This window comes from Beta vulgaris, chromosome 1 (assembly GCF_026745355.1).
Source record: "Beta vulgaris subsp. vulgaris cultivar EL10 chromosome 1, EL10.2, whole genome shotgun sequence".
Taxonomy (NCBI): Eukaryota; Viridiplantae; Streptophyta; class Magnoliopsida; order Caryophyllales; family Amaranthaceae; genus Beta; species Beta vulgaris.
The window spans coordinates 45,287,808-45,305,943 of NC_079202.1; the positions used below are offsets into that span (position 1 = coordinate 45,287,808).

Below are 18,136 nucleotides of genomic sequence, written 5' to 3' on the forward strand. Positions count from 1 at the left end.
TTTTACATTTTGAGCAAAATGTTCTAAAAACATGATAGGTAAGAAAATATATCTTAAAGTTATATAATCTAAACATGTTCAACTTATCAAACAAAATGCACTCAACTTACCTTGAGAAGTTGAGATTGCCCAGATGCATTCTGTGCTTAAAGCTTGGAGGAACTTTCGCAGTTGGACCACCCTCAAGAACCTCATGTGTTTCAATCACCCTTGAAAGCACCACCAAGTACAACCATCGGCAAAGATTTTTTTCCCCAATACGATTGCTGTGAACGGTTGATTGAAATCAATGATAGAATGAAGAGGGCTCAAAGATCTCATAGAATGAAAGAGAGAAAGGGGATGATTATTCCTGTGAAATCCTAACTTACATTCATGTCTCACGTATTGTAGAAACAATAGACGACATCAACATCATGATTTGTAGCAGAATTTGTATAATTTTGACAAGAAAATAAAGATTGAAAATGGAAAATGGAAGGAGAGAAAGGAAGAAGAATACCAGAAGAATGAACAAGTTGAATCGGAGAAGAAGAAAGGAGAGAATCTCCGATTGCAACACTTTTGCTCCTCAACAACACGATTTTCCCTCCAAATTCTAGAGTTTTGAATGATAATTTTTTGTCTCTGAAAAAAGTAAAATTGGTATCAATCGGTAGATCAAGATGAGATGTTCATTTTAGTTGAAGATTTGAAAGAAAAAGGAGGTTCATGTAAAAAAAATACAAGAATTTTAGTTGATGAGGACCTTGAGGTTAGAGGAGAGAGGGAGAGACGTGAGACAAAGGAACAAACAACGAGGTTTCTTATGTCAGTGGAGGAGAGAGAAAGTTTTGATTTTTTTTTCCCCAAATTAATAGTTCGTCACGTGACCAACTGTGACCCTGAATAGATCCGCCACTGCCTGAACCTATTATATGCGAATACTCCCATAATTAAGTTTTGATTATTTTGAGTTAATTAAAAGTCTTACTTATTATGATTAGAATGGTCTTTGAATTATTTTTGACAATTTTCCTACAAAATAAAGGATGTCCAATATCAAATATGAGAGTATCAGTTATCAGTTTATCACGACTCGCCCAACGATATTTGGTTGGGTCTGTCGGCGGGTCTCCTTCCCCATTCCCCACGACCTCGTGCCTTCAAGTCTTCAACTACGTTACACCCCGGTCCCCGCGCATTTAAATCCCCAAGCCCCGTCCCACCCATGACCCAACCTAGCCGAAAAACACATAAAGTGAGAAAGATAAACCGAAACAAAAAGAAAAAGCTGAACTGGACAAAGAATGCCACCAGTCTTCCAGCATCACCAGAAAACATAAACAAACAAAATAAAAACACCCCCCTCATTCATCCATCCTCCATTGAATTTTCAACCTTCTCTCGCGCGCACCACCACCATCACAACTCAGAGGAGAGAGAAAATCATCTAATCATCGATCCAATCAAACTCAAAATCAAATCATCCAAATTCAACAACAATTCCCCCAATTCTCCCCCAAAATCAAAATCAAAATAAAAAAAAATGTCGATCAACATGAAAACCCTAACCCAAGCATTCGCAAAAACAGCAGCAGTAATCGAGAAAACAGTAACAACAACGGTACAAGAAGTAACAGGTCCTAAACCATTACAAGATTACGAACTAGTTGATCAGATTGGATCAGCAGGTCCAGGTCTCGCTTGGAAATTATACTCCGCTAAGCCACGTGGTGGATCTTCTTCCACTGCTTCTCAGTATTCCGCCGTTTGCGTTTGGTTGCTCGATAAACGTTCCCTTACTGAGGCTCGAACCCGTGCCGGCCTTTCTAAAGCATTGGAGGATTCTTTCTTGGAGGTTCTTCGAAATGATGCGGCTAGATTAGTTAGAATTCGTCATCCTGGAGTTGTTCATTTGGTTCAGGCATTGGATGAGACTAAGAATGCTATGGCGTTTGTAACTGAGCCGCTTTTCGCCTCCGTTGCCAATGCTCTTGGGGATTTGCATAATGTTGGGAATGTACCTAAGGAGCTTAAGAGTGCTATGGTTTGCTCATTTTTATTTGCTTCTTATATTATTTTATTGATTGATTAATTGTGCCATTGTGGTGTAATTATGATTTTGAATGAATGTGTGTTGTTTTGGGATTTGTGTAGGAAATGGGGTTGTTGGAAGTCAAACATGGGTTGCTTCAAGTTGCCGAATCCTTGGATTTTCTTCATAATAATGCTAATCTTGTACACCGTGCTATTTCCCCTGAGGTTAGTTATTCTTGCCTGCATTGATCAATAAGCTCTCTTTTGCCTTCTGCGTTGATTTAGATCATCATTTATATCGTGTTACCAGCGCCTTGTAGTAATGTTCGCTTTTATGTTGAACAAAGGTTTTGGTACTTGTATGAGTTTGGTCATTGTTAATAAGCTGTTTACTGTTGCAGAGTGTCTTAATTACTGCTGGTGGAGCCTGGAAGCTTGGTGGTTTTGGTTTTACAATTTCCAACGATCAGGCAGCTGCTTCACCAAGTGCGCAGGTCTTCCACTATGTTGTAAGTTAGCCTTCTGTCTTTATGGACATGTTTATCAGATACGATTGACTATTGAACAGTTCTCGGTGGAAGATGTATGTATCATTGGATATAAATATTTTCGCCATGACTGCACCATTTTATGATCGGTCAACACTCAATTTTAACTGTTTGACTTGCAGGAATATGATGTGGAAGATTCTGTACTTCCCCTCCAACCTTCATTGAATTATACTGCCCCTGAGTTGGTCCGCAGTAAAGATTTTTGTGGTGGACGCTCATCAGATATTTTCAGTTTTGGATGCCTTGCTTATCACTTGATTGCTCGTAAGCCTTTATTGGACTGCCACAACAATGTCAAGATGGTATCTTATCATTTTGAAATCTGAGATATAAAATGTTGATGCTACGTAGTTTATTTAAAGTTGTGGCTCATATGTTGAGAATCGAGAATATTTACCATATTTTATGTTTGCAATGATGGCTTGTTCATTTTTCTCTTTCTATTTTGTAAGGTAGTTTAGGAGTGACCTCTACTCTATTCCAAATGGTTATGTGGGGTAAGGATTTCCTGTGTGTGTGTGTGAATTGTGAAGAGGGAAGGCAGGCTTAGGACCTGATACATGAGGGCAATCTGCATATTACTTTCCCATAAGTTAGGCTGAGTTGCGTGGAACTTGAAACCCAGCCAAATCTTGAACTTTTGGGAGCTCTAAAAGTGAGCTTCCACCTCTTCCTTGATAGGATGTATATCATCTGCTTTAAGCAAACCCCTTTTGTGTGTTATTCACTTGTATTAGCAGGTAATGTCGTGATATCTTGTTCTTCTTAAATTTTTTCTCAACCTAAGCTCAAAATGACAACTTACCTTCTAGCAATTATATCTGGTGCGGGATATATAGATTGCGAACTTTATCTGTTTTTCTTCTTGAATGAACTGAAGCTCTACTACCCCTTTTGTTTTATTTTCTTTTTTATAAGCGGTTCTAATTAAACCTGTCAAGGTAAGATAATTTTTGGTAGTCAACTGGCGTCTAACGGCCGAGGAATTTCTATTTGTGCATTTATAGTTCCTATCTTCAATTAGTTGTGCTTGTTAATGACCTAAATCCTTAGAATTTGCAGATTTTTTTTTCTCCTTGGACAACATTTATAATCTGATAGAGACTGAGTAAAGATGAACCTCCAATGGGTGTTTTACTAGATTGAGATTGGGCCCATACAAATTATCTTGTATCTTTGGTTTCTTTTTCTTGAGCCTTTTTTTCCCGTGAATCGGGATTCCTTTGATAAATATGTGAATCCTATTCATCACTTGCATGTCATCTGAATGGTTGTTCTTTTGGCAGTACATGAATACAATGAACTACTTATCTAGTGAGACATTCTCATCCATCCCACCAGAGTTGGTTCCAGACCTACAAAGGATGCTTTCATTTAACGAGTCTGTAAGGCCTTCGGCTTTGGATTTTACAGGTACAAGTTGCATTCATTAGTTATGGGATAAATAGTTGTGGTATATTTTCTCGTTTGTTTTTGAGCTTTCAATGCTAACATGCAGTAAAATTCTATGTATGAGTTATTGGAAGTAAAATAAAGGGATGATACCCCCTCTGTAACTCTTTAAGCTACAATTTTTGTTTTTCACTTGGACCAAAAATTAAGTAAAAAGGGAAGAGAGAGAAATGTCGGGCTGTTTTTTTTTCTTGTTTTAAGCATAATAATTAGCATCTTTTGTTTAAGCACGCTACCAACCAAATGTATCAGGCTAATAGCCTCCCCTCCCAGTGCTTGAAAGAGCTCAAGGCTCACTCAGAGGAGTAGGGGTCCTAGAGCCTTGGCTCAAAGCGCAGTACGGCACACACATTATTAATAAAATCAAATAAATTTGGTGTAAAAACCAAAGAAGGTTGTTGTGCCTTTTTGCTCCTCTGCTTTGCCTAGGCGCGCTCTTTGTATACACCGCCTCCTTTACGCTGCTCCATTGACTAGTCCACCTCCACCACAATACAACCTTATCACTACCATTACCACCACCAATGAACATTAAATTGTCAACAAATCTTCCGTTTTTTCATTCAAGCATCTACCTTCCTCATCTGTAGTATATTCTCCCTACCATGGAGCGCACCCACCACCCTAACAAAAACTTTCCAACCAAAACATATCAACAAATCCAATCCAACCACCAACAAGACCGAATCGATCTTACTGTGCAATAATAAAGGTAGTAGATAATTTTATGGACTTCAATAGTAAAAGTAGCGTTTGAAAAAAAAAAAATCTTAAATCTAAAGTACAAAGAAATAAATTTTGATCCAATACAACTTCCACCAAACTTCTAAACTTGGCTTCTTAGAAAGTGTCAAAAGTTTGATTAGTTCGCTTCGTTCTTTGCCCCAGAATTATTACCACCATATGGTGCTTGGACCAAGCAGTTATTGATCGGTTATGCTTTTGTTGGTGACTTCATCAATTCTTGTATATTCGTCAGCACTTGGTGCTTCGCTGATATTGTCGTCTGAGAGGCTCAGAAAGAGAGGTGCCAAGGGTGTCTTCGAAGAAGAAGCTAAGGTTGGCTTTATTTAAGAGGGAAGGGAAATGGAAGGTGAGAGGAAGCTATTTTGTGTCAAGGAAGGAAAATGGATATTGAGAGGGGGTTGGGGAGGCTGACTAGGTGGGAAGGGATAAGGTTACACTGGTAGAAGGGGATATTAGAGAGGAGAGTGCAGGGGGGTAATTGAAGTTAAAACTAGGTAACATGAAGTTGTGTAGGAAGGGTATAAACTAGATAGTTTTTTTTTTTTTGTTATTTATTATAAGTTTTAATTCGCCAAAATCAGGAAAAGAAACTGTGTGCAGATCAAAAAGAAGCCCTTAGGCTGGTGTATATTTAATTATTAAGAATAAATGGAGGAATATATGGGGTGTAAGGACTTTGGAATATGATTTAGGTTACCATCTCTAATAATTGGTGACTAGAATAGCAGCATCATTCTGCTGCATAGTTGGTAGTCTGGTTGATTCCATCTTGTCAGACTTTTGTTAAATTTACAAAGGGATCTACCTTAACAGCTTTTGAATTGTATGTTAAATGCCTATGTCCTATCCTTTTGCAATTAGATGAGCCAAATTTAAATCCATTTTGGCCATTATCTCTGAAAGCAAGTCTGTTTTTCTACCTAAATCCGTCTTTACAAGCAAAGTGTTGTGTTAGATGAGGAAGCCAAGACATATTCCTTGTGAGGCAAGAATTCAGTATAGCTCTCAGCATAGGACCACCTATACTAGTAGGTAACTGTTCTTGTTTTACTTACCTCCTCTTGCAAAGGAAATTTGTTCTTCTGATCAAAAGGTTGATAAATGTCGAGATTTCATAATAAATAAAATACTATAAAATAAAAGATCGTTGTCTAAATCTTGCCTCATAATGGGTCGAGATCATGATGTTTCTTGAATGTGAAATGTATTCTTTGTTTAAAGTATCATATGACTGAGAGCTCCACATTGTCCTAGTTGTTTTTCTGTTTGAATCGGTGGAACTTATATATCTTCAAATGTTATTGGAGGTTCACCTTTCTTTCGAGATGATACAAGATTGCGGGCTCTTCGCTTCTTGGACCACATGCTTGTAAGAACTACCTGTTTTTTTCCCTCAGCTTTGAAGGGTTTTCCTTTATCAGCATAAGATAATTGAAGAAAATGGTTCGTTATGTAGGAACGAGATAACATGCAAAAGTCCGAGTTCTTGAAAGCTTTGTCGGATATGTGGAAGGATTTTGATTCAAGAGTGTTGCGGTATAAGGTTTGACTCTCTTTACTGTTGCTATATCTTTTTCATACCCTACCTCCCACTGTATTCATGGAGGGGGCTGTGCACTTAGGAATTTCCCAACTGTGTAATTACTTCCTTGCTGAGCTGAGTCTCCTGGTTTATGCGCCCCTTGCTCACTAAATTCTCAGTGGACAAGTGTTTGCTGACCATATTTTAGCCCCATAAAAGCTCCATTAATATTTGATGGACACGTGCTAGGTTATACTTCTTATACTAACAAGACAGCAATTGCGGTGTAAAGAGTAAACCTCCTAGACTGTAGAAAGAATTAATCGTGGTGAAAGCTCTATAGTTGTAAGTGTCCTCTTTCCCTATTTTGGTTTGTAAGTTCTATCTTTTACTCCCTCCGTTACAAGATATATAATCCATTTCGGAGGTCTCAAAATAATAAATACTTCTCTGTTTTTTCACTTGCAACGTCTGGGTTTGCAGAAGGACCAAGGAGAGGAGAGAGATGGAGAGAGATAAAAAGAGAATCCTATATGCTCGGAGAGAGAAGAAGAGAACATATCTATATTATATATGGGAACTCTTGACCTTTTGGTGTCCACCCTATTTACCCAAAATACCCCTAACAACCAAACAAAATTACTAATTGCATTCTCTCATTCTTTTTAAAAGGGGAAAAGGATCCCTACAACTGTAAAGCAGTTACATCTTACATATGCACCAGTTTAAACATAAAATAGAACAATATTACTTAAATGACAATTAAATTAAAAACTTCCACAAATTCACTTACATAAGATGTCACGCACGCATCGCGTGCAACATACTAGTTGTCCCAAACAGAAACGTTGCAAGTAATAGAGAATTGCCAAAAGTGGGAAATGTTGCAAGTGAAAAAAAAAACACACGGAGGAAGTATATTTATGGTGGGGACCACATCACAACTAACTTCTATTTTGTCTATTTAAATTAATATAAAATGACCCTCTATTCTCCATCACATCTACTCTTTCCCTCTCTTCTTGATTATAAAGTACTCATTGTATTCGATCATATCTACTCTTTCTCTTTTCTCAATAATATAGTACTCACTATCTCAATCACCTCCAATTTATAATCCCAAAATCTTCCTACTGGCACACCTTATACCCCCTCTTCTATTTCTTTGCCAAAAGAAAATGAATAATGTCTGTTTGGTCTGGAATATATCTGTTTTAACGATGCAGAATATACACAGAGCCGTCTAGGACAATTTCGGGGCCCTGTGCCAATCAAACATGGGCACCATGGGGATATAGAAAGGATCTACAATCCTATTTTTTTTAATAACTAAATTAAATTTTTGATTAAGAATGGTTGAAAAATTATCAACTTTCTTAAATACTTCAATGTTATTTTCATTTTCAGGAAGGAGACACCTTAGATATAACAAAATAGTAAATATATACCAAACATAAAACTAAAATAAGCTATGATATATGAGAAAAGTAAATAGATTAGGGGCTTAGGGGTAAATTTTGGACTAACAAACGTCAAAACTTTTTTTTCATCTAATAAACACATGGCAACAAAATATATAGGTGGGGCCCGTTAAAATTGGGGGCCCTGAGCTCTGAATATACAATTGTCTTCCTGACTTCCAGAGATTTGAATGTGTTTATAAGTAAATGGAAAACCATCAATGATCATCAGGTTGATTATATAACAGTAAATATAAATGTGTCCATGTTGCTGTGAGGGAAAAGGCGTCTATATTCCTACGTTATAATATAAATCTATTTCTCGGTGGAGAAAGGGAAGAAATTCATCTGCATGTACGTTTCTTTTTAAGTTTGGTATTGGGGAGGTTCTGGGGGTGGATAATGTACTATATGAACTAGTGAAATACATTAACAGTTCGATTCTGGTGGCTGAGAACATATTCCCAATGCATTGACAGGTCTTTCTTCACCTTGATAATTTTTTTTTGATAATTACATCATGCTCAATGAGAAAGCTGCATTAAGCTTTTAATTGAATTTCCATTTTCAGTCTCTGATAGCTATAGACTTCATTTTAACCTACTATTTGCAGCTTGGTGTCATGTAATGGGTTGGTTTTGGGGGAGGGGCAATATGGGTAGTACAATTTAATTAGGTTGGCTTGGGGAGTGAATAAGCTAATAGCTGTATAAATAGAGGGAACTAGTGTTAGGAGAGGGCATGAAGAAAATATTGGAGAGTTCCTGGGAGATTAACCCACTGATTTTCAGTTTCAGTCCAACAAAAAAGAAAAAAAGAAAGAAGCTGTAAAAACAGAGAAGTTTGCTGAAGATTTGAAAGAGATAATCAGAAAGGGTTTCGAAAAATTTCAACAAGACCTCCAACAAGGCCTCAAGAAAATAATCAGTGATGCTTTGTCTCCACCTAAAACGGAGCTGAATCCTATTCGAAAGGAGATGGAGGAAGAAAACCAAGTGGAAGAAGAGGAGTATACATATCTGAAGAAAAGTGGATCTAGAATATCCACTGTTCATCATCCCACCAAATGGAAGAGGATCTGGAAAAGACGCCAACATGCTGTGGAGTTGGTGGTTCCAACATTTTGTAGTTAGATTTAGCGACATTGTTCAATGTGGTTTTTCCGACCGAATGTCTGTTGGGTTTCCTAGAGGAGTTCGTGGAGCTTTTGAAAGATGGCAAATCTGGTGGTAGAGTTCCTGGTGTCGCAGGTGAACTGACGAAAGAAGTTTTTGAGCGAGGAGGTGCCTTAAGTGCAGGATCCGGTGGGGGTCCGGGTATCTTCACCGGCGGTAAGCCTAGTGGGGAAAGATGGTGGCGAACGTTAGGTCAATTGCCGCATAGAATTCCAATTTCTAAGGATGGAAAATGGAAGAAGCTCCAAGGACTTTGTCAATGCCAATAGCGATATCTTGGAAGATGCTAGTAGGGGCTTTTTCTGTAGAAGTCCTAACAGTAACTGACAGCACAGCCAAAAGGAATATGCTTTATTCTTTCCGTCAGAAAGCAAACCCTACTTTAATGAATGAGACAAGGTTTGAAATTGGGCCTCTTCATTTCAAACCATCCATTGTTCCATTTATGATGACATATTTTCTAATTGGTTCACTAATTCTAAACCCACTTCACCATTAATTTAAAAACCCATTTCCTCTGTTCTTCCCAGTGCCACCCTTTTTCAATCCTCGAGCCCACTACAAGGAAAAGAGAGAGGGCATGAATTTGATTTTACTAAGTCCAAGCCCAATCTCTCCTCCTGTTTTTCCATCTGTTATTGGTCCCTTGAACCCAAACTGTCACCATATTGCAAACCGAATTTCGAGAACCTTGCATCTAAAACTAAACTCACCAGTTTCAAACACAAACCACCCAGCTCACCTCTCCATCTCCAAAGTCAGATATTACTCCACAGTCCACAATTACCTTCTCAATCTTACCAACTCACAACCTTCCAATCCCAAGTCGCACAACACTACTTCCACTGAAACCTTGCTGCCACATCATAACAACATCACAGATAATCTCTTCTTCGCTGCACCACCAGACTAAATACAAAGACCTACCAACATGGTGTCAAACCAAGGCCGCATCGTATCGTAACGCCCGTGTCGTAAAGGTTTTCAAATCTACCGAACCGATATTACCCGCATCGCAAAGGTGTAAAAAAAAAGGCGTTTGAGGTGGGTTCTAGAGATATCTCATGGTTTGAGCCGATGTTTGGCGATACGGCAACCAAGTCATCCCTGTTCCCACATCACCGTGACCGTTATTGCAATCGTGACCGAAACCGAATTTTCGAACTATGCTTACCAATGAGGAGATTAAGTGCCAACGGAAGCTGGACATCAATGTTCAAAAGGCCAATGTCAAGTACTGCGTAGGACTGAAATTCAGTGCCAATTACTATCCACCTTGAAGACAAGGTGGAAGTTTGGGCTGCCAGTATTGTAATGGATTGGTTTAGGGGGAGGGGTAATATGGGTAGTACAATATAATTAGGTTGGCTTGGGGAGTAAGAAAGTAAATGGCTCTATGGATAGAGGGAATTAGTGTTAGGAGAGGGAGGGTATGAAGAAAATATTGGAGAGTTCAGTTTTAGTTAGCTTGAGAGTTTGACCAAGTCACTCGAGAACTTGGCAAATCTATCTTTAGTTTATGTAATTTTCATATTATCAATCAAAAATCATCTTCTTCCTTTATTTTACTGCCCAAATTTATCAGTTCATTACATATTATCAAGCTGACTTCTCATGCTTTGCACATCATTGAGAGTCTGCTGAACCTTTGTACTGTGTTCCATGCAGGTCCTTCCACCTCTTTGCGCTGAACTTCGAAATGTGGTAATGCAATCAATGATATTGCCGATGGTCTTGACGATAGCAGAGTCCCAGGTATAGTCATTATTTATTGACTTTTGGCTTCAAAAGCACAATTTTAACAGATTTAACCATGCTATATATTGTTTTCATTGATGTTATTGCTTTTGCATAGAAATATATGTTGGCAATCTTTTGAGTTCTGAAAGCATTTTTTACCGAATATGTTTCATTATCCTGCAATATGCGAGTAAATATTTTATGCCTTCAGACCCTTGCCTTGTGGCAAGTCATTCTATGATTTGGTATTGGTTAGATTGCCAGGAAGTTTTCGAGGTGGCTTCTAGAATTGGAATTGCAGCATATGTGGTGTTACAATTATGCAATTGTTGTTGTAGACTGGTGTCTTAATGGTCTGTATGGTGGCAAGGATTCGGAGTGACTTATAATACATGCTTCTATAGTTATGGGTATATTTTGCCTGTCATTTCATGGAGAGTTAAGAGGGTATTTATGTCTTAAATTGCTGTTTTCTCTGTCTTTTAACTGGAGATACCACACAAATATAATTATTTTAACTGTAATGCAGGACAAACAAGAATTTGAGCTATCAACCTTGCCAGCTCTTGTACCAGTCTTGAGCTCTGCTTCAGGTGAAACGCTGTTGCTGCTTGTGAAGCATGCTGAGCTAATAATAAACAAGGTAGGCTGCCTAATGTCTTTCTTGGTCTTTTTACTTCAGAATCTGCTATCTAGATGCTTACGAGGGTACTTCCTTTTTTCCTTTTCCTTGATATTCCATCTCTATTGTAAAATGGAGCCAGAACCCTATCTGTTTTTTCTAGTTATATGAAAATGTGCTTCTCCTAGGATAAAAGGGATATGCACGGGTTAGAGAATGGGAAAGGTACCTTGAGCCTGAAAGTTGATATTCTTTCTTTACATGGAAGCATAACTAGAAATTGCCACATTTTCGTGTAAGACAACTCTAAGGTAGCTCACTAACATATCTCCACTTAAGTAGTATATAGTAAAAAATAACTTCTGCTCTGCATTCTAGAAGCTCTAAAAAGCATGGGTTTCAATAGCATGTCCCCTGATCTCAATGGCTACCCATTAAGTTTCTTAGTTTCTGGGTGTTTGATATACAGAATGAAGAGTGGAAATGAGGATTTGGATCGGGGATTGGGAATATATTGGATGATTTCCAGTTTTGTGTCTGCTTGTCAGGCATGTGCTTGGAACAGTTTGGGAGTAAATTAATAAATAATATTGTCCTTCATTTATACCCTTCCTCTCCCTTCGTCTTTAATCAATATGATAATATTGTCTAATTGGCTTCTTCTCGACCCATGTGTTAGTATATCCTGTTGGTCAATAAGTGCGAATTAGAAGCTGTTATTGGGAAGTGGGAATATTAATTGGTGAAGTTCTTACTAATTCACCCCATATGGTTTGTGGGATCTTATATATTGGAGTAACTGGGTTTTTCAGATGATGTTTTTACTAAATTATCCTTGACTAGTACCGAATCTTTCAAGGGGAGAAATGATCACAAGCATCACATGTGCGCCTTTTTTTCTTTCTTGAATACATTCTCACTCCTCTCTCCTCCGTCCCATCGCCTGTACCAGAAGCAACGAGATCTCCTATACTAACTATAGTCATAGTTGTCACCAGCCTGATCGCAACAATTTCAGTTGACCATTGCACCCATGCACCAATCTCCATTTGGATCGAGAGTTTATTCTCATTCTCTCCCCCCCCCCCCCCACCAAGTTGCAGTCATAATGCTGTAGCCACTTAGCACCCCATTATGCTGGCTGGATCCCTTAACCTAACATCTATTTCCCACAGCATAATCTATGAACCACCTATAATAGTTTGTCCCATCATAAGCCATGATGTGAGAGGGATCAAGATTGAGGAAGAGGGGGGGGGGGCTATTCTCTTTCCATCTGGATAATGAACTGGTGGGTTATATCCAATTCCAAACAAATATCTTTTCAATAAAACTAAGGTTGTGTTTGGGAACATGGATTTCATTTCAATTCTAGAATTTCAATTCTAGAATTGTAAATCCCCACATTCAACTCCAAATGATTTGTTTGGGAAAAATTAGGAATTTCAAATGCATAATTTGAACATGTTTGTAATGGTATTGTTAATGGTGGGAGAGATAAGAAGAGGGAGAGCACGGAATTAAAACTCTCCCGTTCCGTTACAGAACGGCCGTTCTGTAACGGATTTTGGATTTGCCGTTCCGCGAAATCCCGTTACGGAACGCCATAATAAAATTCACATACTTCTCGCCGCGTTGTCCGTTCCGTAACGCGAACTCGCCGCGTTAGAACGCTTTTATCCCCGTTACATCCGTTTTTTTCAAACATTGGCGAAATTCTTTCTATGATTTAATTATATAGTTGATGAAACATGATATTCTATTAGATTTGATTATATTATGTTGTAATAATGTTTCATAAACTAAAAAATGCAAATAAAGTTGAAACATATTTATGTGAATTTTTTTAAAAAATTCACGCCGCGTTAGCCGCGAAACGTTCTATTTGCCCGTTACAAGCCGTTCCCGCGAAAACGTGATCGTTCCCGCGAACGCGACCTCTTTTTTTTTCCCTGAGGGAGAGTGATGAGAGATGTTTGTAATGGTATTGTTAATGGTGGGAGAGAGAAGAAGGGGGAGAGTGATGAGAGAGGAGATAGAAATAAATTGACACTTATTTTGGATTTGAAGTGACATATGTTTTGGTTGGATTTCAAATTCTCCAATTATGCCTTACGTCTTATGAGTCTTGGATTTGGGTCAAATACAATTCCAAATTCTTAGATGATCCAAACAAGTGATTTGGCCCAATTCCAGAATTTTAAATGAAATTCCAGAATCCAAACAGGCCATAAAACCTTTTGTACTTAAATTGCCATTCCCACATCTCTAGAGACCCTTCTAGGTGATGATTTGTTTTTTATGCTTTGATGCCGTGTGGGAGTTGTGAAGTGGTGATAGAGGGTTCCTTGTGTCAGTAGATATTCCTAACCACATAATGTGGAATGTGTATCATTTGCTGCCAAAGCTTGTTGTATAGATACATAGGACTATATATTATAAATTGAAACTTTCTTTGTTTATAGTGTGCTTGTCCTAGGTTTGACTTAAATTCTGTAAATTAAATGTATACCTTACAGAATCCCCCTATATTCCAAATTACCCACTATCTATGAGACGATGTAGTGCTATGCTTGATGCTTAAATGAATGAAAGATAGCCATCCATTTCCTAACCATTAATATCCTGAATTGAAACATGTCAAGGGAGGGAGTATTACTCAGGAACATATGGAGGTTTGAATTTACTGATTTAGAACTAGGTGAGACAAGAACAAATCTAGTGGTATCAATGCCAAATCTCACAAATAAAAAGCTAACAGCAGAGGTTGGTGTGTATTATGCACACTGCCTTGACATTAAACCAAGCATTATGAGATTCACCTGCGACCTCATGGTTGGGGGGCTAGATTCTCATCAAGCCCAAGTTTTTTTTTTTCTTTCTGGTAAAACTTCCAGTTATCATTTAAAATGACTGAGGCTTCCTTTTGAGTTGGGTATTGTATAGCATTTTCTTCTTAATCTTCCCCCCACCTCATGCACAAGTTTGGGTATTTTTCTGTCTGGGTAAAACGGCCAGTTACTATTTAAAATGACTGAGGCCTTGTGGGTTGGGTATTGAATAGCATTTTCTTCTTTATCTTCCCCCCACCTTACTGGGCTTGTGTCATGTGTGGCCATTACTTCTAAAATAAATGAAAGGAAATGTAAGAAGTAAGCATTATACCTCCCTAGATAGCAACTGTCAGATGTCAATGGTGTCTGCTGGTTTCATGTTCCCTCTTGTATTATAATTGTAGTTGTGGTGGTAGTGGTACTAAGTTTTTATTTCTGAATCTTGAGGAAATAGACTATGACAATTGGTCTACATGCCTCGGATTTTGAATTTTCTTTCTTGTGCTGTGATACAAGTTTGCCTAATCTGCAGTTCTATGGTGTTGCTGCTAACTTCTTCTTTTGTTTTTTCTATTCAGTGTAGTCATGAAGATTTAGTCTCGCGTGTGCTTCCCATGCTTGTTCGTGGTTATGATGATGCTGATCCCCGCATACAAGAGGAAGTTCTGAAAAGAACAGTTTCTCTTACAAAGCTTCTGGATCCTCAGGTTTGGCCTGTGTTCTTTTAATTTTCATGTCCCTGTCCTTTGATAATTTTAAGGGGAAAGAAGTTAATTAGAGGAAGGCACTTATCTTTGATTCCTATTGTTGCAGTTGGTGAAACAAGCAATAGTTACTCGTGTACATGGCCTGGCTCTTAAGACCACTGTTGCTGCAGTAAGTAACTACGTCATCTGTATCATATCTTCTCTGTTTTATTGAAATTAGATTTATAGAGGCTGATTTTGTATCTAACTGTTGCTTGGGACGACATTAATGGATGCTGGATGTCTGAGAGATAGGTAGTCTATGATGAGTTTATTTTTTCTAATTTTTTGGGGGTTTTTTTTATTGAAGCTGTGGCAGCTAATAAGAGTACTGCATGTCGTTTGTTGGCTTAGGGGGGAAATGAAGTTTTGCAGGATATACTTTGAACCTGAAAATATGACCTCTTTTTTTATTATATAATTAGAAGATAGCTCATCCTCTACTATTGCATAGTGGTCATTTGAAGCTCCCAGTAATGTTATTGAACATGGCCGATTGCACTTTCTGTTTGCACTATGATTTCTGGCTATTGCAAGTGTACTTTCATCAATGATTTGAAAAATTATGATCAACCTCCTCCCCCCCTTCCTATTAACACAAATATAAATTCTTAGCGCGCTGCCTTAATCTATTAATGATAATCCAATCCTTTGTTGGCACGCGCCAATCCCTTCTGAGCTTGGTTGGAAAATTCCAGCTGTGGATCTTACCTCTGCACTTGTTTGAGAGAAATAATAATTTCTCTGTGACAATGGCATCCCCATTGTTTGCCTTCAATTTTTTATAAGAAAATATCTTACATATTGAGCAGCACTAAAAAATGCTCCAGGCAGAGCAAGTACTTGTATGACAATAATTCCATTGCAACCAGATTGTAATACAGCATGGCTTGATAATCTTCAAAATGATATGAGATATTGTGGCAGATAATTTCTCAAGTATTTGTGATGGTCATTTCATATTTGGGAAGCATGTCATTATATCTGCTGAATTTTGTGTCTCATCGCAGGTGAGAGTCAATGCTTTGTTATGCTTAGGGGAGTTGATTCATACACTGGACAAAAAGTCTGTTGTAGAAGTATTGCAAACAATTCAACGTTGCACAGCTGTTGATCGTTCACAGCCAACTCTTATGTGTACCCTTTCGGTTGCTAGCTCTATCTTGAAGCAGGTGGAGTTTTGTATTATTGTCGATTTGAGATGCTTTATGTTTGATAAATTCATTTTAGAAGTTGCAATTTTTTAACTTCGATATCTTCTGTTATCTTCAGTATGGAGCAGAATTTGTCGCAGAACATGTTCTTCCTCTACTCACTCCTCTTCTAATAGCTCAGCAATTGAATGTTCAGCAGTTTGCAAAGTATATGGCCTTTGTTAAGGACATTTTAAGGTAATAAGATAATCTTCTCTTTTATTGTGCTATGTACACCTATTTGGAAGGGCCAACGGGAATGGATTTTTATTTGTTTGCTATATTGGATTGGTCTGAACAGGAAAATAGAAGAGAAAAGAGGAGTATCTGTGACAGAGTCTGGAATTCATGAGGTCAAATCATCTCCTGCACTAGGATCTATGATGGAACAGCCTCATGATATGAATGGAACACTCTCAGTATCAGCTGTAAAGAAGAGCCAGTCATGGGATGAAGACTGGCCTGCCACAAAGAAATTGGACACATCCAGCCAGTCTTATTCTACAAATGTATCATCTTCTTTGAAGCCTGTTGATGAAAATCGATTGTCAAATGGTGCATCCATGCAATCCCATTCATCGCTACTACCCTCTGTTTCTGAATCACAAATGATGAATTCTTGCCCATCAATTGATATTGAGTGGCCACCTCGTACATCTGGTGTAACTTCTCAAACTAGTAATAATGAGGTGCAAAATCAGAGAACATCTACTGCAACGTTTGATGAAATCGATCCTTTTGCTGACTGGCCCCCTCGACCTAGTGTTTCTGGAACTTCAAACAATGGAATCTCAGGACTATCCACTAACAAGTATGGGTCCGGTTCTAGCATGGGTTCCTCAAACAATACATCTTTCCCGAACAATGTCTCTAGTTGGGCTGTTGGTACTCCAAGTTCTATTGAGCCATCTAAACAGTATCAGGGAGGTTCAGGAATGAACAGCTGGGCTTTTGATAGTGGGCTAGGATCTGGGCAGCCTTTGGGTGTTGTGAATCAGAATCAAGGCAGTTTTAGTTCAGGGAATTCGAAAGATCTTGGTTCCATTTTCACATCTACCAAAACTGATCATACTGCTCTTAGGCTGGCTCCCCCACCTTCCAATGCTGTCGGTAGAGGGAGGGGAAGAGGCAGAGGAGCTCAAGGTCATTCTAGTGCGGGTTCAGGTGCACGTAAGACAGCATCTGAGCAGCCACCCCTTTTGGATTTGCTTTAAAAGATGTATCCTTGGTGCATATGTAATGAACTGGGTAATTATTGTCAAGTTAACAAGGACCAGTGTCGATGGGTACATACTTGGAGATCAAGTTGAAGCTCCTATAATGATGTGACTTTTGTTTCAAAATCATACACAGCTGAGCAAAATGTGCCAGCCAAGAGATGTTACAGGTTTGTTGCTTCTGTTGTATCACTTGTAGAATTTTGTATCAAAAAATATAGTATTATTTTTTGCCATTTGGTTCAATTTTTATAAGCAGAATTAGAATATTATTTTTGGATAGTCAGCCTTGTAAGTTGTAACATATGGATGTTGAGCGGCATCCTGAAATGAGAGAATTGGAGAGAAGAGAGATCGAGATTGAGAGGGAATGATTAAATACTTTTGTAATAAACTATTAAGATTGTTAATTGTAACACTTTGCTTAAATGACAATGTGGTTTAATGGATTGCAAGTGTGCAAGTGTGGGCGTTAACTGCTGGCCTTTCTGCTTTGTCAGGTAAAAATTGTGTAAGACTGATCTTTCAAACTGTAAGTTCTGATTCGCTTAGAGAAAGCAATGAAGACAAGATAAGAAGAGCCCGGACTTGTGTGCTTTTTTTTAATAAAGAATTTATAACAGGGAGTATTGTATAGTTCTTTCAGAAAGAAATAACAACAAAGAGTATCGTGTAGTTTGGATATTATCTAAGCAGATATTAGACCACTAACCCCAAAAGAAAGAAACAGAAATATAAATGTACAATAGCAGTGACTACCAATGCATCTAAAGAACATGGACGCTTGAGAAATTATTTTGGTAATTATCCACACAAGATATACATGTCGTGTGTTGGTTGGTTGGGGTTCACTTACAT

At 38.2% G+C, this 18,136-nt stretch overlaps 1 protein-coding gene across 1 annotated transcript; it reads left to right on the forward strand.

Moving 5' to 3' along the window:
• The first annotated feature begins 1,102 nt into the window (after nt 1-1,102).
• Nucleotides 1,103-17,727, forward strand: LOC104892775 (SCY1-like protein 2 A). The gene is made up of 14 exons (XM_010678777.4): nt 1,103-2,029; nt 2,140-2,244; nt 2,421-2,528; nt 2,690-2,872; nt 3,857-3,983; nt 6,077-6,138; nt 6,226-6,312; nt 10,595-10,681; nt 11,196-11,309; nt 14,701-14,829; nt 14,936-14,998; nt 15,879-16,040; nt 16,141-16,259; nt 16,363-17,727. The coding sequence occupies exons 1-14, from the start codon at nt 1,529-1,531 to the stop codon at nt 17,273-17,275; spliced, it is 2,760 nt and encodes a 919-aa protein (XP_010677079.2). The 5' UTR covers nt 1,103-1,528; the 3' UTR covers nt 17,276-17,727.
• The last annotated feature ends 409 nt before the right edge of the window (nt 17,728-18,136 follow it).